The sequence below is a fragment of the Miscanthus floridulus genome, chromosome 4 (assembly GCF_019320115.1).
Source record: "Miscanthus floridulus cultivar M001 chromosome 4, ASM1932011v1, whole genome shotgun sequence".
In the NCBI taxonomy this organism is placed as follows: Eukaryota; Viridiplantae; Streptophyta; class Magnoliopsida; order Poales; family Poaceae; genus Miscanthus; species Miscanthus floridulus.
In genome coordinates this window covers 100025776-100048358 of record NC_089583.1, presented here as the reverse complement: position 1 = coordinate 100048358, position 22583 = coordinate 100025776, and the positions used below count along the sequence as shown (strand labels likewise).

The 22583-nt window shown below is 46.8% G+C and overlaps 4 protein-coding genes and 1 pseudogene across 6 annotated transcripts; 3 read left to right on the top strand and 2 right to left on the bottom strand.

Moving 5' to 3' along the window:
* The first annotated feature begins 324 nt into the window (after window positions 1-324).
* Window positions 325-2216, top strand: LOC136550138 (protein CURVATURE THYLAKOID 1B, chloroplastic-like). The gene is made up of 6 exons (XM_066541624.1): window positions 325-561; window positions 689-789; window positions 915-1001; window positions 1108-1170; window positions 1270-1307; window positions 1859-2216. The coding sequence occupies exons 1-6, from the start codon at window positions 468-470 to the stop codon at window positions 1920-1922; spliced, it is 447 nt and encodes a 148-aa protein (XP_066397721.1). The 5' UTR covers window positions 325-467; the 3' UTR covers window positions 1923-2216.
* Window positions 2217-4270: 2054 nt separating this feature from the next.
* On the top strand, window positions 4271-8713 carry LOC136550134 (protein SUPPRESSOR OF FRI 4-like). Of its 3 annotated transcripts, XR_010782162.1 has the most exons (8): window positions 4271-4676; window positions 5309-5406; window positions 5754-5874; window positions 5997-6409; window positions 6753-6868; window positions 6979-7032; window positions 7874-8159; window positions 8268-8713. XR_010782162.1 is itself a non-coding variant. In XM_066541620.1 (7 exons), the coding sequence occupies exons 1-7, from the start codon at window positions 4486-4488 to the stop codon at window positions 8337-8339; spliced, it is 1065 nt and encodes a 354-aa protein (XP_066397717.1). In that variant the 5' UTR covers window positions 4271-4485; the 3' UTR covers window positions 8340-8713. The 3 variants fall into 3 exon arrangements, 1 of the variants encoding a protein (XP_066397717.1); XR_010782161.1 differs by having other exon boundaries at window positions 6979-8159; XM_066541620.1 differs by lacking the exon at window positions 7874-8159.
* A 136-nt stretch (window positions 8714-8849) lies between these two features.
* LOC136550133 (extensin-like) lies at window positions 8850-11408 on the top strand. Its single transcript, XM_066541619.1, has 3 exons — window positions 8850-9480; window positions 9721-11127; window positions 11274-11408. The coding sequence occupies exons 1-3, from the start codon at window positions 9369-9371 to the stop codon at window positions 11303-11305; spliced, it is 1551 nt and encodes a 516-aa protein (XP_066397716.1). The 5' UTR covers window positions 8850-9368; the 3' UTR covers window positions 11306-11408.
* Window positions 11409-11598: 190 nt separating this feature from the next.
* Window positions 11599-14359, bottom strand: LOC136550136 (uncharacterized; annotated as a pseudogene).
* A 2016-nt stretch (window positions 14360-16375) lies between these two features.
* LOC136552311 (uncharacterized) lies at window positions 16376-18894 on the bottom strand. The gene is made up of 8 exons (XM_066543842.1): window positions 18684-18894; window positions 18419-18568; window positions 17905-18081; window positions 17700-17788; window positions 17538-17602; window positions 17239-17341; window positions 16831-16944; window positions 16376-16721 (listed from the first exon to the last, which is right to left on the bottom strand). Exons 1-8 carry the CDS (start codon window positions 18826-18828, stop codon window positions 16593-16595), a joined length of 972 nt encoding a protein of 323 aa, XP_066399939.1. The 5' UTR covers window positions 18829-18894; the 3' UTR covers window positions 16376-16592.
* Between the last annotated feature and the right edge of the window lie 3689 nt (window positions 18895-22583).

Genomic DNA, 22583 nt, shown 5'->3' with positions numbered 1-22583 from the left:
CGCACATCTTTTCTTAAAAAATAAAATACGGTTCCACCGGTCTGCACCATTTCATCCGGATATATGACGCAACCTCTGTCTAGACGAAGACGAGTTAGCGGAGGCACTGGATTAGAAATGGATGTGGGTGTACGTGTATATAATACAAAAGGACAGTACGCGATGCAGCCGTTATCCACCCAGTACCACCAGTTTGGTGTTTGTTTTCTCTCAAAGTCTTGTCTGTTGTCTGTTAGACACTATCCGTAGGCGGATTCCCGTCTCCGCAACGTGTGGTGCGCGCACCGCCCAAAATCCACCGCCCCGGCGCTCCACCACATCGCAGCCCGCCGTCGCGCTCGCGCCTCTCCACTGTGGCGCTGTCCCCTCCCTCCCCTCACAAAGCATCGGCCTCTCCGAGCGGACGCGAGCCGCCCACCACGCGACCTCAGGGTGCCTCTCTGACTGCTCCCGCTGCTCCTTGCCCAATGGCCACCGCCTGCCGCCTCGCCGCGCCGCTCGGCCTCGCCCCGTTGCCCCGCGGCCGCGCCTCTGCCGGCGTCGTGGCCGTCGCCCAGTGCGGTGAGATCGAACACCTTCGCCGCCCGCCGTCTCGCCGCATCCCGCTCTTCTGCTCTTCTCCTCCTTCTCCTAGTGCTTACGCCAGCTGCTGACCATTAGCGACTTTGCTTGTTGGCTCGGTCGTCAGGCTCCAAGATCCCGAGAGGCGGCGTTGCTGTCAGGGCGACGTCCGGCGGCGAGGGCGCCACGGAGGAGGTGCCGGAGATTGTCAAGGCTGCGCAGGACGCGGTCGGCATTCCCACATTTCCTTGTTATATTACCTCACATCTTTAATTAATTTCCTTGCGAGTTGAGTTGCTGCTGCCGTAATTTGCTGCGCAATGTGCATTACCGTGAGCGTTGTTTCTAGGCAGTGGGACAAAGTTGAGGACAAGTACGCCGTGGCCACCATCGGTGTCGCCGCCATCGTCGCGCTCTGGACGGTAGTAGGTGCCATCAAGGTACATGACCAAGACAAGCACACACTACATGTTTGTTTACTTCTTGTTCTTCGCTTGATTGTTCAAATACATAAAGTTACAAGCATCCTCTTTTCTGCGCGCTCAGGCCATTGACAAGCTTCCTCTTCTGCCTGGTGTCCTTGAGATAGTTGGAATTGGCTATACAGGGGTAAGTTCTCAAGCATTTCTATTTGCAGAGACTCTGTTCTATGTTGCTGATGAACTTCTCTGATCATTTATCAACGTGTGGAATGTGTTGATGATGCAGTGGTTCACATACCGTAACCTCATCTTCCAGCCAGACAGGTGAGGCACACTGTTCTTGGCGATCCCTTTATATGTTACAATTTGGTCTTGTAATCCTTATCTTTCTTCCTCTACCAAAGATCATATCGTTCCTTTCTTTTTCCTGAAACGTAAAAATAATCACAAGTACCAAGTTAACTGTGGGCATTATTGAGTTCCTTTTCTTGACCTGGTATCAAATAGCTCATCTTCTGAATCATTACACTTTTCAGTTATGCAAGATATGTCTTGTCTTGCATTGGACAGATATGGCTTTACGTTATGTCATGACACAAAAAGATGTAATGATTTATACTTCATTCTACTGAAAATAACCTCTTCAGGAATATTGTTTCCTAGATATTCTTGTACCGATTTCTTTGTTATAAAATTCTACCTAACCAAATTGTATCTTCTTAACGCAGAGACAGACAACTCTTCCCCTGTGCATCTAGAAATAAAAAAAAAAGAATTGTCGATACTATGCTTGCATAAAAGAGGAACTAGCTATAGTTTGGTAGATTTTCATATTCTTATCAAGTTCTGTGCACTGATGGATTATATATTTACAGGGAAGCTCTGATCGGCAAAATCAAGAGCACTTACAAAGAAATCACCGGGAGCAGCAGATGGTAGAGTTGCATTCGTAAGCACTGAGCTGCTATGCAAGTGAAAGTGCTAACATCGGAGACTGGAGCCTCAACTGCTTCTGGTCCCCTGACCTAAGTCAGAGAAAAACTCTGCAGTTGAGCGAGCAAGCCGTTTTACTTGTTTCAATGTAATATTTATGACATATTTCCAGTTCTTTTCCAGACTACTGCTTACTATGAAGCACAATCTGGGATTTTAGAGAGCATGCGATGCGATTGGCTCTTTGCTTTTTGAACTATCTCATACCTATGATCATTTGGTTGAATGTTCTTGTACCAACGTGCATTGCTATCTCTTCTCTCGAGAAAGGGCATTGTTTTTCCCCTCTCCAGGGAAACAAATATGACTAGAAATTGACCTCGAGAAGAAGCCTAGTACGAGAATATGCTGACCTGTTAAAGTCAACGGGCTTGCTAGCGCCCGGACTTCCGGACACCTGCGCTTGCAGTCATTTTTTCACGCCGTTTCGTGCCCATGTGGGGCCCACACTGTACCGGACGTCACTAGCATCGAGAAGAGAGGGAGGAGGCGGCGGATGCCTAGCTGACGCCGAGAGGAGGAGACACCGAGGCGAGGTAGCAAAAGGCGAGGAAGGAGATGCAATACCCGATCTACTTTTAAAACATTCAGATGCAACACTTGCAACATAGGTTTGAAGGCAGATGAAACACTTGAAATAAGGCATCTGAAACACTTGCAAAAGCTCCTAAAAAACACTTGAAACCATTGAAAAGCATATGCAATATCCAGATAAAAACACTAACAAACATATGTGTCAAACATATGCAACATCCAAATAACACACTTACAACGTACGTCTCAAAAAACAAATAAAACATTGAGAATAAAAAGCTTGCAACATACGTGTACAACCATTGCAACATCTCGATCTAATGTTGTGACACCTATATGAAACACTTATAACATACCTCTGAAATGTCTGAAACAGACACTTGCAACACGCGCTTTCAAGCGCAACATCTACTTTACCCTTGGACGAAAATGGAGGCTCGTCGACGCTGAGCTCGACGCCGGTGTGGAGCTCGATGCTACGGAGTGGCGCGGAGGTCGCCGATGTGGAGCTCGTCGGCGGTACAGACCTCGACAAGGGCCACGACAGGCGGATGGAGCGCGACCGCAATGGAAGGTGCGAGTCCGGGCGGGGGTACGCGGCGCGCGGCGGCGTGGGCGAGGGCGGGGTCTATCCCGCGAGCAGGGGCGACGCAGAGTGAGCGGGCGATGCGAACGAGGGTGGCGCGCGCGGGATCCATTCCGCAAGTGGGGTCTATCCTGACGGACGGACGCCCTATCAGTAGCATTATCGTAAAGCAACCTCAACAAATTCAAAAGAAAATGACTAGTTTTTGGTCAAATTTTATGGTACAAACAAACTACAGATCATGAAGGTTTCAAAATAAGCCCAGCAGAAAAGACATGTAGTATACTTTTTCGAGAGAGAACTCATGTGGTAAAATGCCACGATCAAATGAGTGTTTTTTCTCCTTCACCGCGCGATGGATCTTCTCTTATATCTTCCCCTTCTCTTTGGTGTATTTAGTTGCTTTCACAACCCTAGATCGTATAACCTGTATGAGTGGATGCCAGCTGAGCGGATATATTGGTATGGAAAAAATACTATTTGGTTGGTTGTATGGGTAGATCGGTTAGACTAAAGTCGTGCAACGACGTGGGTTGCCATGGGTTAGTCGGCTGGGCTATTGTGTTATGGTTATGTGGGGTTTTTTTTGTGTTATTAATCCGTGCGTATGTAAGGTTTTAGGCCTAATTTTCTCTTATAAATTAAGCAAATTCTATTCTTCTTAATTAAAAGGTAGGAGCTCCTGTCATTGTGTTTTAAAAAAAAGTTGTGCAACAACCAGCTCTGTAGATTACTGCTGCCTTGTTGGTGGGCCGAGAACCAAAACGCAGAGGCCCATATGGCCATATCACCTACGCGTCCGGCGTCCGATAGAAACAGCAGGTGGTGAGGAAGACCAAGAATGGAAATGCAAATCGTGTTTCTTTTTTTTTGTGAGAAAATTGTGTTTCTTTTGTGTGTGCATGATGATCAGCCTGCATTAGATTTGTTGTTACAAAAATATAATAAGAAAGAAAAGTAGACTAGAAAGTCATTTATTTTTTTTATATAAATCATCATCACAAATGCAAGGAATTTTCTCTGAACAGCCGCACCATAACAAATCCAGGAGGTGAGCGCGAAAAGACAAGCTCACGTGCTGCCCCACACCCACACGTCAGGCTCCGTAACCGACCGGGACCCCACTCTCCGCATGATATTTGCATAAAACCCCTCTCGAATTCCGCACCGACCGACCGAGCCCCCTCCGTGCCCACCAACCAAGCCCGCACGAGACGAGAGCCGAGACCGAGACATCTCGCCCTCGCCTTCTTCCTCCCCTCCCCGACCGCTGCCGCCTGCGACCTCTCGCCGAAACCCTAGCCTACCTTAGACCCCGCCCGGCCGCGCCGCCGCCCAAGGGAAGGAGGGAGAGAGCCAGAGAGGGACTCACGCATCAAAGAGCGTCCGATGGGGAAGAAGAAGAAGCGCGTCGACAAGGTCTTCTGCTACTACTGCGACCGCGAGTTCGACGACGAGAAGATCCTCGTCCAGCACCAGAAGGCCAAGCACTTCAAGTGCCACGTCTGCCACAAGAAGCTCTCCACCGCCTCGGGCATGTCCATACACGTCCTCCAGGTCCACAAGGAGTCCGTGACCAAGTGAGAACTGCCTCCCCGTCCCCCTCTTCTGCTCTTCGGCTCTTCCCCTCCTCGATCTGCGCCCGCCTCGATCCGGCGCGACTGATTAGATAGGGGAGCTAGCTCTGCTAATCTCCGCCGCCCCATAATGATGCTGTGCATCTTGTTTTGATCTATTGGCATCCCCTTGTTGTTGGCGGGGTGTAGTGTAGTCGATGGATTGCACGTGCGCCTTACTGACAGTCGAATTTTGAAAAAAAAAATTAACGTCTGCGCATCCAGAAATTCCTAGTATTATTACGATATTAATGCATGTCAGCTATACCTTTTAACTTTTATTATGGCCTGAGAGGCTTCTTACCGAGAAAGGTAGAGCGTGATTCTGGAATCTGGGTGATATGCTTGTGTTAGGATCCCATCATGCTCATGGTTTTCATGATTGAGTACTTGTGAGCATAGGGTGTTATACTTTGATGCTTTGCTCGTTTTATCGATTAATGTCATATTTCATTCTAGCGTGTTGGTATCTATGAATATGCTAGCGTGTTGGTATATATCGATTAATTGCTACTCTGACAACAGTGCAGTTCTATTTTCAAGTACAACCTTTGCACTGGTAACAATTCTAACCTGTTACTTATTTTTGGCTACAGGGTTCCTAATGCAAAGCCTGATAGGGAGTCAACTGAGATAGAGATATTTGGAATGCAGGGAATTCCTGCACATGTATTGGCTGCACATTATGGAGAAGGTATGGCGATTTCTCTGCTGTAAAATGTTTCCTTATGTTTTTGGATGACCGGGGAGTGCTGAAAACTGTGATGATTCTAGAAGGGCACCGTTTCTGTAGTTTTTAATTTTTTTATTTTTTTCCATAGTAGCAGTTGTTTTGTTATCCTTATCACTAGGAAATTACTTCAAATTGTAGGTTTCTGGACTACTCTAGCTGCATATAAGGCTCAGTTAGAGAAAATATAATGGAATTGTACATGCGCGGGGAATAAATTGAATTTAAGAGCTGAACTTGCTATTTTGTATCATTCCAGAAAGAGCATTATAACTTTTCCCCTTTACCTGACACATCTGTTTCACGTGCAGAGGAAGATCCTTCAGCAAAGGTAGCCAAAGTAGAAGTGCCACAGGTAAGGCCTGTTATTATGCCTAATTCGCTAGGCATGGCATTTCCTCCGCGACCAGCTTATGGTGTGGCACCTCCAATGTATGTTCTCTATTTCCTCCTGCCTACTTGCACCGATTTAATGTTTCTGTTCCCCATTCTGTATGTAACCATTGTGTGCACTCACTTTGGAAATGTTCTAAATCTTTCACATTTGCTGGCAGCTATAATCCTGCACTTAATCCTTTGATGGCCCGTCCTTCAATTTGGCCTGGTCCACCAGCACAAGCTTGGTATCCGCAACAAGCAGCATATCCACAGCAACCAGCAGTTTCAGTTCCTCCAGTAGTTGCTGGGCTCCCACCACAACAGCCACTATTTCCTATTCACAATGTGCCTACTCCTATGACATCAGCACCTGCTAATGTACTTCAAACATCATTTCCTATGGCCCCTCCAGGAGTACCTTCACCTGTTGCTCCTCAGGTTTCCCAGCCTTTGTTTCCTGTTAACACTTCAGCTGTCAATGGAGCTGCAAATTCCCCATTTTTGGCATCTGTGGCACCTGGAACCATCCCGGCAAGTTCTCCAGCAGCAGTTGGTGCTGCAGGAATTGGATATGGAGCCAACAACCAAGGTATGTTGATCTTAAAACCATTCCTTTGTCAATGCACTGCAATGTGGTATATTTCCATTTAGTTGGTGACTTCCGCACAGGGATTGTTGAATTTGTGCAGAAGAAATAAAAAATGAACATAAATATGTTCTTATGTTTTCTTAAAATGCCTTTGATTTTTCTGTTCCTGAAAGAAAAAAAATAGTTCAACAGATAATGTACTTTATGTTGTCCTTGTTACTTTATAATTTCAATATTGTCATTTGAGACTTAAGGTGAACGATGCTTGTCTATCTCGTATGTGTTTTTGCCCATGGTGCAAGGTATGCTCTCAATGAACTTACATGTGCATCCATCTGCTCAGGCACTGGAGGTCCAGCAGTTGGATCTTCACCTGCAGTATCCAACACTAAGGCGTCCGGTGCCCAACCAGCTACGAATGAGGTCTATCTGGTGTGGGATGATGAAGCAATGTCAATGGTATGCTTCTAACTGGTATCTCTTGGTCTTTTAGGTTACTTGTGCTTTTGGTGCATTATAGTGATATGACTGAAATGTTAATAATCTCAAATGTTTGTTGTCTTCTGTAGGAGGAAAGAAGGTTGGCGTTGCCCAAGTATCAGGTGCATGATGAAACTAGTCAGGTAAGTTGTGTTTTTTATGTTTCTACTATTGTTGTAGTTTCTCAAACAAAAGGGTTTGATCGCTCAATCTGCAGTTTGGTACTGAGCAATAGGGATATTATATTTTAACGTGTCCAACCAATTCTTACCTAAAGTCTATGCATGATTGTATCTTCTTTGGTGCTGAGCATTTCATTGTAGGGGTACTGGGATGATTTCTAATATTAGGCTGTTGCAGCATTCAAAGGCATTTTTGTTATCCTGAACATGGGCTGTGAGCAATGGCCTTCATTGTTTGTTTTGGCCCAACATGCTTGGGACCATAGATTTTGTGTTGCGGAGTGGTGGTGGATCACCTCAGTTTGTTGCATTTAGACATTTAGTGATGCTATCAGCCATGCATTTTTTTGCATTATATATTTGTGCATAAGGAGTGAGCGAACATATTAAGGTTTTGCTACTCTTAACTTGTTTGTGATGTACGAACTTGCCCTTTTCTTTTCATTGGTATCTGCTATGGACATAACTGATGCATTTGATAATATAAACATTTCTTTTTAGCCAATTACTTAAATGCAAATTAAAACAGTACCTTGTTTATGACCAATTTTCATGTGTTCCAAACTTCCATATATACAATTGCCCCTTTCATTTTCACTTAAATTTGTGGCACGCTCACAATGTACTGAATTTGTGAACTTGTAATTCTTGAATGTTTTAGGGGAATATGAAATAGTCTCATCCAAGTCATAGCATATGTGAGTCTGTGATGATTGATATTCTATTCCACTTTTTTACATTTTCACAATGTCTCTGTTGTGTTGATTGGTCATCTATATCCTGCTGATTTCGCGCACATCAGGAGTTCCAAGTAGGTATTTACATCGTTCTTCCTACTAGTAAGTTTTCTATAATCTGACAAATTTTGTGGTGCTATGCTAATGGCTTGAGGGTTATCGACCAAGCCCTGGACAGCTGGCAAATATGTATGTATTTAATTTCAATTGAAGCATTAATTTTATCCATTGCCAATTCACTGCATGCAAATATGGGTTTGTAGCAAAAATAGGTGGCTGAGGTTCTGCCAATACGGTAGCATTTATTGTAGCTTAAGTTTGGTCGAGAATGTGGCAAGAGTTTTGCTCCAGGTCAGCTTTCATTTGGCCAGTGAGCCTGAGATGCTGCTTGAATCTTTGTTCCCGAGGCACCAACCATATCTAACACTAAGTTTGTTATTTCACAATTTGTTTGAACAGATGAGCTCTGTTGACGCAGCAATTGATCGAAGAATATCAGAATGTCGGCTGGCAGGACGCATGGCCCTATGAAGAAGCTGGGCTTTGCTTGGTAGATTATACCCCCTTGCAGTTCGCCGAAGGACTCAGCCTGCAGCTTGTATCGCTGTGCAGCAGTCGGTCCTGTTCATTTAGTTAGCGAATGGAGTTGCTGCAGTTAAAAGGAATGTGTTGTTTCTGATTTGTTGGAGTGTCCAGCCTTTGTTCTTTCTATGTTTCCAGCAGCGAGAAGAAAATGAAATTGTAGCCCTTAGGAGTTATTTTGGTCCAATTGTCACCTCATTTGGGAATCAGCTGATGAACACAGCAATTTCTGCACGATTGTAACCTGGTGATGTGTTATTGCCAATTCAACCCTAACGGTGTGCATTGTCAGGAAAGCAAACTTAAAATTTTACCGGATTTAATATTTCTGTCCCTACAGTATTGAGTATGATGCAATCTTGGAATATCCTTCCACTACTTTGGCTATTCGTTCTTCAACCGTTAACATGGCAGAACAATTTTTTTTTCGCAGTGGCATATGCTGGTTATTATTTTTTTGAATATGCTGGTTATTTATTTGAATTGATTAATGGCTACAGGTATCTTTCAAGAACGTTGAAAGTCACATCCTAGAGACTCAAGTCACAACGTGTACACCCAGCATGCTGTGCTCGGTTCTGAGTGGGGCCTATCTTGAGTGAGACCCAAGCAAATGGAAAGGGGTAGCAAGGCCTCCCAATCTGCAATTCTCTGGGCACGAGCACGAAGCAAGCATCTGTGCCAAGATTGCCAAAGGAGAAAAGGGCGACCTGCTGGCAGTCGAATCCAAAACCTCAGTATCACCAGCGGATCCCAATCATTTCCATGCTCCTTGACTCCTTTCGGACGACGCTTTTACCCAGCCCTCGCCGAGCTCAACATGAGGAAAGCTCACACATGCCTTTGTCTCGGTCACTCTTTCACTGCTCGCGTCACTCGCATCTAGCTCTGCTTTACGCGCTTTTTGTCGCCGCTGTTTAACCGGGGCTGGGGCATGGCCACTATAACAACTCCGGAGCTACGGCCCGCACGGCCGCCATGCGTCCATCCGTTGAGAGCCCCATGTACGCCATGGAGGAGAGCACTGGATACCTGCTGCCACCACTGCGCCTGCTCTTCGTCTTCTTCGCCTTCCTCGCGCAATGCTGTGGTATGTAGGCTCCATCTTCTTCTTCTTCTTCCATGCTAGTGTACCTACATGCTACTGTACCTTGTTGCACTGCCTACTCTGACATGAGCGTCAAAAGATTCGTTCGTTAGTATCACTCCTTGAGTAAGCAAGCTTCAACCATTGCTTGCTCGTTCCATACGTTTTCTTCTCTTTGATTTGGTGACAAGGAGTATGGATTATCAGATGACTAAGTGACTAACAGTAAATTTGATTGGGCAGGTGCAAGAGTGCTGAGGCCAGAGAAGATACTGCTTGGCCACTACTCTTACTACAGCACGCCGGTCATGCCTCCCTACGCCGAGGTGTTCGCACCAACAAACCCCCATCCTCCTCCTCCCGGCTCTCCCAACTGCGTCCTCACTCCGGACGCGCCGCCGCCTCCTCCGAAGGCGACCGCCGTCCCGGCGCCGGCCTTCGTCTACTCGTCCCCGCCGCCGCCGGAGATGGAATACCCTCCGCCGTACATCAGCCCAAGCCCACCAGAAATCAGCCCAAGCCTGCCGCCCACGGTTGCGCCGCTCCCGCCCATCGTTTACCCAAGCCCACCAGAAGTCACCCCCAGCCCACCAGAGGTCGCGCCGTATCCCAGTCCCAGCCCACCGGCAATCGCTCCGAGCCCACCAGAAATCTCACCGAGCCCACCAGAGATCGCGCCGAGCCCACCGCCCACGGTTACGCCGCTCCCGCCCATCGTTTACCCAAGCCCACCCGAAGTCACGCCCAGCCCACCAGAGGTCGCGCCCTATCCCAGTCCCAGTCCCCCCGAAATCTCGCCGAGCCCACCGGAGATCTCACCGAGCCCGCCGGAAGTCGCACCGAGTCCACCGGAGATCTCGCCAAGCCCACCGAGCTACGAACCAACGCCGCCAAGCATTGTGCCGAGCCCACCGGAGTACGCGCCAGAGCCACCAACCTACGTCCCAAGCCCGCCGGAGTACGCGCCAGAGCCACCATCCTACGTCCCAAGTCCGCCGGAGTACGCACCGGAGCCACCGACGTACGTGCCGAGCCCACCGGCGTACTACGCGCCGGAGCCGCCGACGTACGTGCCGAGCCCGCCAGAGTATGCACCAGAGCCGCCGACGTACGTGCCGAGCCCGCCAATCTACGCGCCGTATCCGCCCGGGATCATCCCGAGCCCTCCGGAGTACGCGCCGGAACCGCCTGGGATCGTCCCGAGCCCGCCGGAGTACGCGCCAGAACCACCTGGGTTCGTCCCGAGCCCGCCGGAGTACGCGCCGGAGCCGCCGGGGGCCGTGCCTGGCCCGCCAGAGTTCGCACCGGAGCCGCCGGGCCCCCCGGCCGTCCCCTCCCCGGGAGGCGGCTTCCTGCCGCCGGTGGTGTTCCCGCCCCCGTTCGCGACGCCGTCGCCGCCGGGGACGACGGGCTCGGAGTGGTGCGTGGCGAAGCCGTCGGTGCCGGACCCCATCGTGCAGCAGGCCATGGACTACGCCTGCGGCTCGGGGGCGGACTGCGACTCAATCCTGCCGTCGGGCCCGTGCTTCCTGCCGGACACCATGCTGGCGCATGCCTCCTACGCCTTCAACAGCTACTGGCAGCGCACCAAGGCCAATGGCGCCACCTGCGACTTCGGCGGCACCGCCATGCTCATCACCAAGGACCCCAGTAAGTCATCTCCTTACTTCGGCGGCATCCAACGTTGTTCTAGATGATTACTCGCAATGCACATTGCGTCTAAATTCAATAAAATTTTCACAAATTCTTCAGCTCAATGCATGTAATGTAAACTATGTATGCATTCTACTTTTCAGGCTATGGTGGCTGCCACTACATTTTGATGTGATCAGGCTAGTCCCACCGACAAGGAAGTGACTGCACTGTTCCTGTGACAATTTCTTTAGCTATCAACTGTGGCCTAAAGCCCTGAAAAGCTTTGGAAGTAGGATACAACATTTCCTGAAGATCCCATGAACTAGAGGTACATGCTGTTCTGATGTTACTGAAGGAACTTGCAGTGGATCACTGATTTTGTATAGGGTATAAAAGACTCCATCAGCCATCCATTCCATCCTATTTAGACAGTCTTCTAACTCCCACCCTTTTTTGGTACTCATTGTTTTTGTATTATTCTGATGAATAAGGTATGTAATATACTAATATCATAGTGGTAAATAAGTCCCTGATGATGGTACAGCTAATTCATAACTAGTGTGCAGCGGGAAGTGTTTTATTGTCTCATCTGACTAGTTTTAACAGCCTACTGATTCTGTTTCTCCAGGGCACATAACAAACTCACTTCTTTTGAACACACTGTCACTAATTTTAGCCCTGAATCAGGCTGGTGCTTCATTAGAAGAAGCAAACGCCTGCAGAACATAAACTGGATCGCCAACCTTGATGATCTTTCCTTTTTCCCTTTCCTGATAGAGATTCCTTGCAGACTAAATTCTGCCCAAAGTACACCTAGAAAAATCGATTAAAACGTTCCGTTGTCAGTGATCCTGATGATCTTAGCAACTTGCAAGGCCACAGACTAAGCAGATAACATGAGGAAGATGCACAAGACAAATACCTGTCGTTTATTTTTGTGGCTTGGACGAAGCACTTGGTCAGACCGGAATGTCAATAGAGTTTCAGTTGGTTCAGTGCCAGGTATTCCATTCTCTTGATTAATGGTTGGCACCTGAATTAGCCAACACGATAACTAAGCAAACGATAAATTTGCATGCATTGGCTTGCTGAAGTAAACACGCACATCATTGTATGATTTGTATCCAATGTGTACCATTTCTATGTTCCAGGGAAGAAACACCACTGCAGCGAATTATTTCTCAATTTTACAAGGTCACTTCAAGTTGACAGATAAATAAACTAATAACCGTACTAAAGTCTACAGCTAGGATAAATTGACTTACAGGATAAGTACTTAATAGACAATGTGTAGACATAAAAGTTGATCAGTATTAGATTATCACACAATTAAGTAGTTCAACATCAGACCATACAGCCACCTTCTTGAACCACTGATTTATTAGTTCAACATCAGACCATACAGCCACCTTCTTGAACCACTGATTTATTTTCATCAGCTATCATGTTCCCTTTGAGACATAAACTGCATGATCACCTTCGAAGCTAGAAGAGTAACAGCGAATATCCGAGGGGGTATCTTACCTTGCAACGGTTGCATAACTTCACACCTAGGAATGTTAGGTTGTTTATCTTTATGGTTTTCCACAGGTCCTCTGAGTATGGGTGGCATCCATCCACTAAAATACTGTCAAAAGGAATCAGCTTAGTAAGAAGGTAAGGACACAAGTAGTAAGTAGCTAACTGTCAATCTCAATAGAATAACCCAGCAAAAAAGTGTACTCAGGAAACACAACTACAAGCGCACAAGCATGATGCTCACTTTGGTCTGAAGCGGTTCATTGGTACAGGTTCTTTAAGAATCTCATTTAGTGCATCCAGTGAGCCCTGCAGTACAACTAAATGTGCATTACGATGTGCAAGTTCTGTGTTTGGCAACATTCACACAGGGCATTTGTCACAAAATCGAATAGAAGTATGAAGTGACCTGAGAGGCTATCAGAAATGGGAAGCAATCGGTAAACGTGATCTTGTAACCTTGGGCGAAATCTGGATCAGTTGGTCTAGTTTCCGATGCTGTAAAAAAAGCAGCAAAAGTGTTGTCCATAAGCAACAGAGAAGATCATCTAACCGTGCAAACCTATTCCAGGGGAAATTGTAAATGCCTGAACCTTCTTTGAAGCGCACTAGTCGACTTGGCTTCCCAAAGTAAGTGGAGAACCATTCGCCCGCTGCAGCCCCTTCGTCATACGCAGAGCCAGACCACTCCCACACAGAGACGTCATCGATTGTGGTGTGTTCGGCTGCTAGAGGTATCTTCAATGTGTCCATTCCAGGTGCTCTGATAACTGCAAGAATTTGAGAGGTGTGAATAAGAATTATGTCTTTCGGAGTGTCCTCTGAAACATAAACATGGAAACCAAAGTGCAAATCGTGCACATCCTGAGGCTGTGCTTGCCATGTCCATGAACTGATAAACTCTTGGCAAGCATGTAACAGAGCAAGAAACTTTTTCAGCACATGAATGCTAACAATTGCTGATCGATCAGCATGAATTCCCAATGAAGGGTGAGAAGCACTTGAAATTGGTATAAGAACAAATGGCAAGGGAAAGCAGCGGCAGAATCTGCTCTCCCTTTTGCATCAATTGGTTCCATTCAGGTTGTACAGTTAATTCCATTACGGCCAGCAAAACGAGTAAAACAGGTTGCGGAGAGAATAATTAATCGGATAAATGAATCCAGGAATACCCATGTGGTCGTCGGGCGTGGGCGGCCAGTCCTCGGCGAAGGCCTCCGGCGGCAGCTCCACCTGGACCAGAGCGAGCTTGGGCTCCACCCGCTGGGTGTACGCTCTCCCTTTGGCGTTCACCACCACCCACTGCCGATCCCACCGGAACCCTGCCGGAGGAGCACCAGATTAGTCGATTAGACACGGGCATCGTCCCAGGGAGGAAGAGAACGCCATGGACGGAAGATGGAGGATGGAGCAGAGCAGGTAGCGGAGGGGAGGCACGGTACGGCACCAGTGGAGGCGATGGGCGCCTGTGGCACGGCGAGACCCCTGCAGGACTTGATGGGGTATATGAAGATAGACTTGACAGTCGCCGCCGGCTCTCCGCCGCCGCCGCCGCCGCCGCCTAGGAGGGAGGAGAGGAAGGAGGCGGCCTTCTCCATGGCCATGGCTTGCAGCTGCGTCGGTGGAGTGGAAGATGGCGTGAGTCGTACTCGCGGAGTGTACTGGCTAGCAGTGCTGCGGCAGATGACGAGGGAGCTGATGAAACCTACCCATGCCTGGCTGCCTGACAGCTGCAGGATGATGGTATGGGCGTGGCGGCATTTCACTATTTGTTTTGCTCGGCTACTATAAACGATAAAAATATGTACGTACTAAATCGGTTCTAAATTATAGTGTGTTTGATTTTTTTCTCTAAATTTAACCTTTTGTCTTATTTAAAAATTTATGCTAAATATTACTTCTCTTGTGGTGGCTTGCCTCGTTAATAAAAAATCTTCAAGAATGATTTGAATTTGACTATATTTGCATAATTTTTTTTTGAATAAGACGAGCGGTGGGTCAAAAAAGTCAAATGAATTATAATTTGGAATTGAGGGAGTAACATTTTTGTATGAAAAAGATAAACAAAGGAGTACCCTAGAATCCCCGGTCGAGATATAGTATCCATTAATTATGAAATATGTTTTTATAATAAAATTATTTAGAAATATAAATATTACTAATATTTTTCATAAATCTAGTCGAACTTAAAGTTTGATCCACACAAAACCTTACATGAGTATAGTGTTTAAATTCAGGGGCTAAAGTTTAAGAGTGTCAAATCGGGTGTTACTTCGCTGAAAAAACAAGCCGAAACACTGTTCCCGCTAATTTGTTGTGAGAGAAAAATACTGTTCCGGGTAAAAAAACAAGCTGAAAAAGATGGATTATAAGAGAAGCGAACAGGGCCATAAGAGTGTCACGTGGAAGTGTTCGGATAGTAATAATAAAACAAATTACAAAAGTCCTCATTAATCCGCGAGACGAATTTATTAAGCCTAATTAATCCATCATTAGCACATGTTACTGTAGCACAACGCTGTCAAATCATGGACTAATTAGACTTAAAAAATCGCCTCGTAAATTAGTCGCAATCTGTACAATTAGTTATTTTTTAGTCTATATTTAATACTGTGTCCTGACATTCGATGTGATAGGGACTAAACTTTAGGGGCGAAACTAAACCAGGCCTATTATAAGTTAAGTTAGCTAATCAAATAAGATGATGTGGTCAGTCATCAATGTCACCGATGAAGTCAACGTTCCTTAGAGCACCTCTAATATGATTTATGAGCTAGTTTAAATATATTATTTTTGTATTTTAATAGAAAAGGAGAGGAACACTATTATTCGATATAGAGCAGCTAGTCTTATGTACCCACTTCAAGATCATGTAAAGCTATCATGTTGTGCTATCCACGTTATCATATAAAGCTATTATGTACCCACATATATATTGCCCTATTCGTTTGATCTTATCAGCCAGCTTATCAACTAGAGTCAATGATATTTTTCTCTCACAACAAAACAGCTTCAGCCGGCTTATCGACTGGCTTACGTATCAGCCGAACAGAGCCTTGCCTGACCTGTGGTTTTCGCCATGACACGTCAATAGGCCGTCCACATCCTCTTGGCTACACCGCCTAGATGACGAGCACCAGTAACATTCAGAGAAAACAAAAATAGTGCGCTTGTGTCTTGACGCGTCAAAATGTTTCTCTCTTTCTGTCCTACTTATCGACGGGCGAAGGTGAGTCGGTGACGCCTGGCTGGGCAGTGTGCAGCATCTCACGCCCCAGGACACAAGGCCACTGTTTTTGTTGAAATTCAGATTTTTATTTATAATACAGAGATCATCTCTACTCTAAAATTAATGATTTTAGAAATCAATTTTGAAAGACGGTTAGTGTGACCATCTTTAAAAATCGACTAATAGAGACGGTTGGTAACGTGGCCGGTCTCTAAAGATCATTTTGCAGAAGAAATTGAAATTTGTTATAAAAGATAGATTTTATTTTAATCTCGGTAGAAGCCCACTAAAGCATCGTGGCGTGCGTCCCAAGTCATACAACTTTTGTTATTCGAGAAATTCAAACCACCCATCTGTCACGACCAGGATTGTTGAGTAAGCCGGCGTTGTAAGCCGAGGAGAAAATGCCATGACGATTCACGACTCACACAAGCAATGGAAGAGGGAGATGGAAGGAAGAGGCCGAGGCGCCGACGGCCATGGACGCACCTGTATCTCGTGCTTTGCTCAACTCCATAACAGGTTTAATCATCTGAATTTCTTTGAGCAGTCAGCATGTCCGAACTTTTGTCAGACAGGCATCGCTTGCCGAACGACAACAGGTAGTACATCAGTACGATCCGTATTGGGTAAGCACAGCTGTTGATACCAACAATTTCCCAACCAGTTCATGGTCTTTGCACGCTCAACATAGAACAAGTGGCTGTTACATAGCCGGTCCTGATTCAGTCACTCAGGCTGGCACTTCATCAGACGAAGAGAACGACTGTGTAACATAAACTGGATCCCCGACCTTGACGATCCTTCCTTTGCCATTCAGTGACAGAGATTCCCTGCAGACTGCATTTTGCCCAAAGTACACCTACAAAAATCGACAGAAGCATGAGTTTTAATGATAGAGTCCATTATGAATCTATTTCGCCAGCATGTGGAGTACCAAGTTCCACAGATAAGACGCATGCAACAATCACCTGCCGTTTGTTTTTGTGGCTAGGAAGCAGCACTTCACCAGACCGATATGTCTGCAGAGTTTCAGTTGGTTCAGTAGGGCTAGGTATTCCAGTGTCTTGATTAATTGTAGGCACCTGAATCGGCCAGCACAAAGTGAATAGTTAAAGATTTTACTGGCTTGCTGAAGTTAACAGTGCACATCATAGTACTGAATTTATTTGGTTTCAATGTTCCTGGAAATTATAGTTGCCATGAGTTATATGACAATTTACGAAGATTACTTCATGAGCAGAACTAAGCCGACTAACTATTGTAAACTATTGATTTACTTTATTATAAATTTATCACATAAATCAATAGATGATCTAACCACGCAGCAAAGAACATATTTGAGATCAGATCCTGGGACCCTGGCCTTGTATTTTTACCTTGCAACGGCCACATAACTTCACACCTTGAAATGTTAACTTGTTTATCTTTACTGATTTCCACAAATCCTCTGCATATGGGCGGCACCCCTCCACTAAAATACTGTCAAAAGAAATTATTCCTGTAAAAATTAAAGCAAGCACAACAATTGCACTATTGTCTATTGGCAGGTGAAAGCTCTCGCTTGGCAACTGTAGTTGTTATTATCAACCACAAGAGTCCACAACCACAACAACTAAACCAAAATAAGTCATTTAGAAAGTAGATCAAACACAAGCGCACATTATGCGCAGCTCACTTTGGTCTGAAGCGGTTAATTGGTATAGGCTCTTTGAGTATCTCATTTAGTGCATCCAATGAGCCCTGAAAACAGCTGTGCATTGTCAGGTAAAGATCTTTGTTTAGCAAGAGTTGCAGATAGCATCTATCTGAAAATCATGAAATATATGCAAGACAACACCTGAGAGACTATCAGATAAGGGAAGCCATCAGAAAACATGGTTTTGTAACCCCGTGCATAGTCAGGGTCAGTCAGCCTAGTTTCCGAATCTGTTAAAAGATACAGTAAAATCAAAGTTCTCCATAGGTAACGCAGAAGATCTCATCTAGCAATATATTCCAGTTCCAGGTAAATGGAAAGGCCTGTAAGAAACAAAGGTTTGCACCTTCGTTGAAGCGCACCAGTCGAGTTGGGCACCCCAAAAAAGTGGAAAACCATTCAGCTGCTTCAGCTCCTTCATCATAAGCAGAGCCAGCCCACTCCCACACAGAGACATCATTGATTGTGGCGCATTCCACAGAAAGAGGGATCTTCAGCGGTTCCATTCCAGGTGCTCTGATAACTGCACCATGTAGTGGGTTGAACATAAATCGCAACTTTAGAACAGTTCTCTGAAAAATAAAATAAAATAAAACGGCTCACACTGCTTTGACCAATAACAAATTAACTGGCAGCAAAGGTTGTAGTACAATTTCGGTTCTCATTTTTTGCATATACGTTTCAATTTCAGGCAGCAAGGTTGTAGTACAAGTACAATTTCTTCTACTAATGCTGTGAAGTGAAACATTTTTTCAAAAATTATTTATTCTTACTGTTGAAGAAATCTGCAGTTAAATTCAACTATAGCAACTCAGCAGGTACTGCTAGAATCAGAGAAACGATCAGCAATCAAGAAATACCCATGTGGTCGTCGGGCGTGGGGTGCCAGTCCTCGGCAAAGGCCTCCGGCGGCATCTGGACCTCAACCAGAGCAAGCCTTGTCTCCACCCTCTGGGTGTATGCCCTCCCTTTGGAGTTGACGAGCATCCACTGGCGATCCCACCTGAACCCTGCTTGCCAAGATTTTAGATTTCAACCCGAGCGAGGGAAAAGCGCATCTTTTCGAGCGAGGGGGTGAAGAGGGCGCGACCAATGGAACAAGAGCAGCTAGCAGAGGCAAGGTACCCGTGGCGGTGATGGGGGCTTGGGGCACGGAGATCCCCCTGCAGGACTTGATGGGGTACACGAGGACGGACTTCACCGTTGCCACCAGTGCCCCGGAGCCGCCGCCGCCGAGGAGCGAGGAGAGGAATGAGGCGGCCCTCTCCATTGGGCTGGGCGGCACGGCAGGCGCAGCAGAGTGCTGCAGGTAAGTGCAGTTGCAGTGGAGGTCAAAGAGATGAGCTCCGCTGTCGTAGAAGAGCAGATTTCTTTGCAGTCGCAATCGCAGCACGTCAACGTCAAGGCTTTGAGCGGTTCAGCCTTGTGCTGCGCAGCGCGTCTTTCGCCTCGTGCATTGTTAGTTTTTTTTTTTTTGATAAATCGTGCATTGTTTGTTTATTTATATTTATGGGATTTGCCGGCACTGTTTGTCTCGCTGAAATTTAGCCATTGCTAATTTATTATGAAAAAAATACTATTTATTCACTAAAAATTACCTTTGGAGTAGTGCTGAAGAAGAGGGGGCTAACATTGAGGCATCTGAATTTTCTCCTCCTTTCACGTGACGATTCACAGCTGCAAGATCTTCACCTTATGGCTGGATTAGCTCGTAAGTTATTTGTCGGTGCAGAAAATGATCAACACATAAATATTTATAGTTTTGTTGTACGTTGTGATCGGATATGGTCTAGCACTCAATGACACGGGGTTTATACTATCCAGTTTGAGTTGGTCGGTGACTTTATTCCTGAGTCCAGGTGCTCGAAGTTTGTTGTGGGCTTACCAACGGAAGGGAGAAAGATAGGGGTACAGGAGGTCCGGTCGGACTCTGGTCTGAAGGGCCGAGAGTGACGAGAGCTCCGCTATGTGCTAAGTGTTCGAATGTTTGTTGTTCGTTGAGATCCTCGTGTGTGTTGTTCGAGTTGTCGTGGACTGATCCCCTTTGTTGGGAGAGAGCGCATCCCCTTTTATAGATGAAGGAAATAGTCTTACAAGCGAGAGAGAGTAAGTATGCTACTAAGTCTTGTTGCTCACGCCGTCGGGTACAAGATGATAGTAGGCGTCCATAGCACTGTTGTTGTCAGACGCATGTGGGAGGTTTTACCGTATTCACCATGTAAGATAAATGACGGCGCCCACAACACTATTGATGTCCAGAGACATGTGGGGGGAGCCTTACTGTGTTTGTCCGGTATGGAAGTTGATGACGCCTACAACACTATAGGGCAAATATCGACGCTCACAACACTGGTTGGGTTCTGGCATGCCTGAAAGGTTGCAGTGCACCCTTCTGACATGTTCTGTCGGTTACTGTCCTGCAGGTGTGTAGGGTATGATCCTCGGTATCACGGTCGATTTGAGTGCCCTTCATTACTTGCTCCGTCCATTTTCTGGTCCTCACCGAGCGGGCGTCCCCGATCGGTTGGTCCCAGTCAGCTCAGACTGCGCTAGTCGAAGAAGAGCTGTAAGCAGAGGTTCGGTGCATCCCCGGTCGGAGAGCGGGTCAAAGTTGGTAGCGGTGTTTGGCCAGGCCTTCTGGTCGAGGAGGCGGACCGAAGTCAGAAGCGAGCGTTGTTTCTCCTTAGCGAGGCCTTCCAGTTGGAGATTGGATCACCCTTCTGGCCTATCGTTTAGGTATTTGGGCTGGCCCGGGAGTTAATTGTCGTTCGCAACGTCGTCTGCTGGGCCGAGCCTTTGCTAGAAAGCCGGTCCATGAGGGACCCCAGGTTTATGAACCTAACACTATTCTTCTTCTTTGTTGTGTCTGCGCGCTTTCTTCCCCCTCGCATCTGCGCCAGCCGCCAGCTATCGCCCACCCTCCACCACCCACGACGGCGCGGTAGCGCAACAGCCACCTTCTTCCCTTCTCCCCCTCCCGCTTCCACTATCTTCTCTAACTCCGGCGAGCACAGCCGCGACACCACCGCCTGGCCTGGTCTGGCCACCTCCACTGTTGCCAGGACCCGAAGTCGCCTGCCCCTGTTTCCACCGCTGGCTAGCCTGCCTCCCCTAGAACCCCTTCTATGCCTACCAGATTTGGAGAGGCCGGAGAGAGAGAGAGAAGTGAAAGATCCTAATGGCTAGAGGGAGGGTGAATAGCCCATTAAAAATTTCTACAACAACACTAAAGCAAGTGATTAGTCAATAAGATGGCGAAGCGAATTTTGCACTAGCACTACACTTGGGGTTGTAAGTCACCTACCCAATTCTAATTTCTATGATATCTAGTATATCATACAAGAACTATGTCGTTAAATTATACCTAGGTGAACAAAGCTAGCTAGATAACTACAACTAAAGAGCTACACAAGCTACAAGCGCTACACAAGGTGAATACAAAGTAATGAGGGAGAAGGGTAGACTGTGATATACCACCGTGGCAAGTGATCGATCGAGGAATATCAATGAATACCGAAGAGACAAGTCAAGACACAATAATTTTTCCTCCAAGGTACACTTGCTTGTTAGCAAACTAGTCTCCGTTGTGGCGATTCACTCACTTGGTGGTTCACGCGTTAATAGGCATCACACGCCTAACCCGTAACTAGGTGCCGCACAACCAATACAAGATGAGGATCCACACGCCACGTGCAATCCACTAGAGTTGCATTTGATGCTCCGCTAGGAAAGGCACAAGCACCCCTCACAATCACAATGATTGAGCCAGAGACAATCACCTTCCTCCGCTCGATGATCCACCAATCATCGGGGTGTCTAGGTGTCGGCAAACACCAAGAGTAATAAGAACTACACCAGCCCAAAATGTCCAACTAGTGCCACAAGATGCTAGAACACTAAGCAATATACTAGAGGCTCTCCAATATCACTCAAGTTGATGAAATCAAGTGTGCAAGTGAGTGCAGTGGTGTGCTCAGCTCTCAAAGGGTGTATTCAGCTATTAGAAATGCCAAGAGAGTGACCAAGGCCGACCACTAGCTCTATTATATGCCTACAAGCAAATAGAGCCATTACCCCTTTGGAGCAGCTTTCTGTGAGGGCATTGGACACGGCGGTGTCTGGAACTGGACATGGCGGTGCCCCTCCCAACGATCATTTTTCAAGGGGCACCGGATAGGGTGGCTGGTGGCACTGCCCCTAGGGTGGCGGTGACCACCCGACCAACTACCCAAAAACCCCCCATCTCTTGATTTTTATGGCGGTGCATCCGCCATCAGGGTGGCGGTGCCCGTGGCGGTGACCAGCTCGGTTTTCCTCGCTCTCGGGTGAAAAGCGGCGGTGGCACCGCCTCACTAGTGGCGGTGACCAGGCGGTGCACCATCCTACCAGTGGCGGTGCACACCACCCCTTCCGCTGCCAGCCTCAGCTCTAGCCTTGCTCTGCCATGTCTAGGTGGGCACTGCCCTAGGGGTGGCGGTGCCCCCAGGGCAACCCACTGCTCTCGTCCTCCTAGCCGGTCATCACCATAGGGGTGGTAGTGCACTGAACAAGGGGTGGCGGTGCCCTAGTGGCAGCACCTTAAGCGGAGTTTTGCCTCCATTTCTTCACCTTTCTCACCACCTTTACAAATGGGCTAACACTCCAAGTGTTTCACCATCACGTGCAAGTGTGTTAGCATTTTCACAATTATTTTTCAAAGATTAAACACTTCTCACCGATTGTGCACTAGGCCTAAAATGCATATGCATGTTTTCTAACACCTAGTGGCACTAGATAATCGAGTTGTCCAATAAGAGCTCTCCTCTTAATAGTATGACCATCTATCCTAAATGTGATCACACTCTCTTTAGTGTCTTGGACACCAAAAACAAAAATGGCCCTATGGATATCACCTTTGTCTTGAGCCTAGTTTGTTTTTTTCTTTCTTCTTTTCCAAGTCCCAGGAGCTCGATCATCATCACATGTCCACGCCACCAACATGGACTTCATTTCATGTGGCCATCTTCATCCATGAGTGCCACCTAG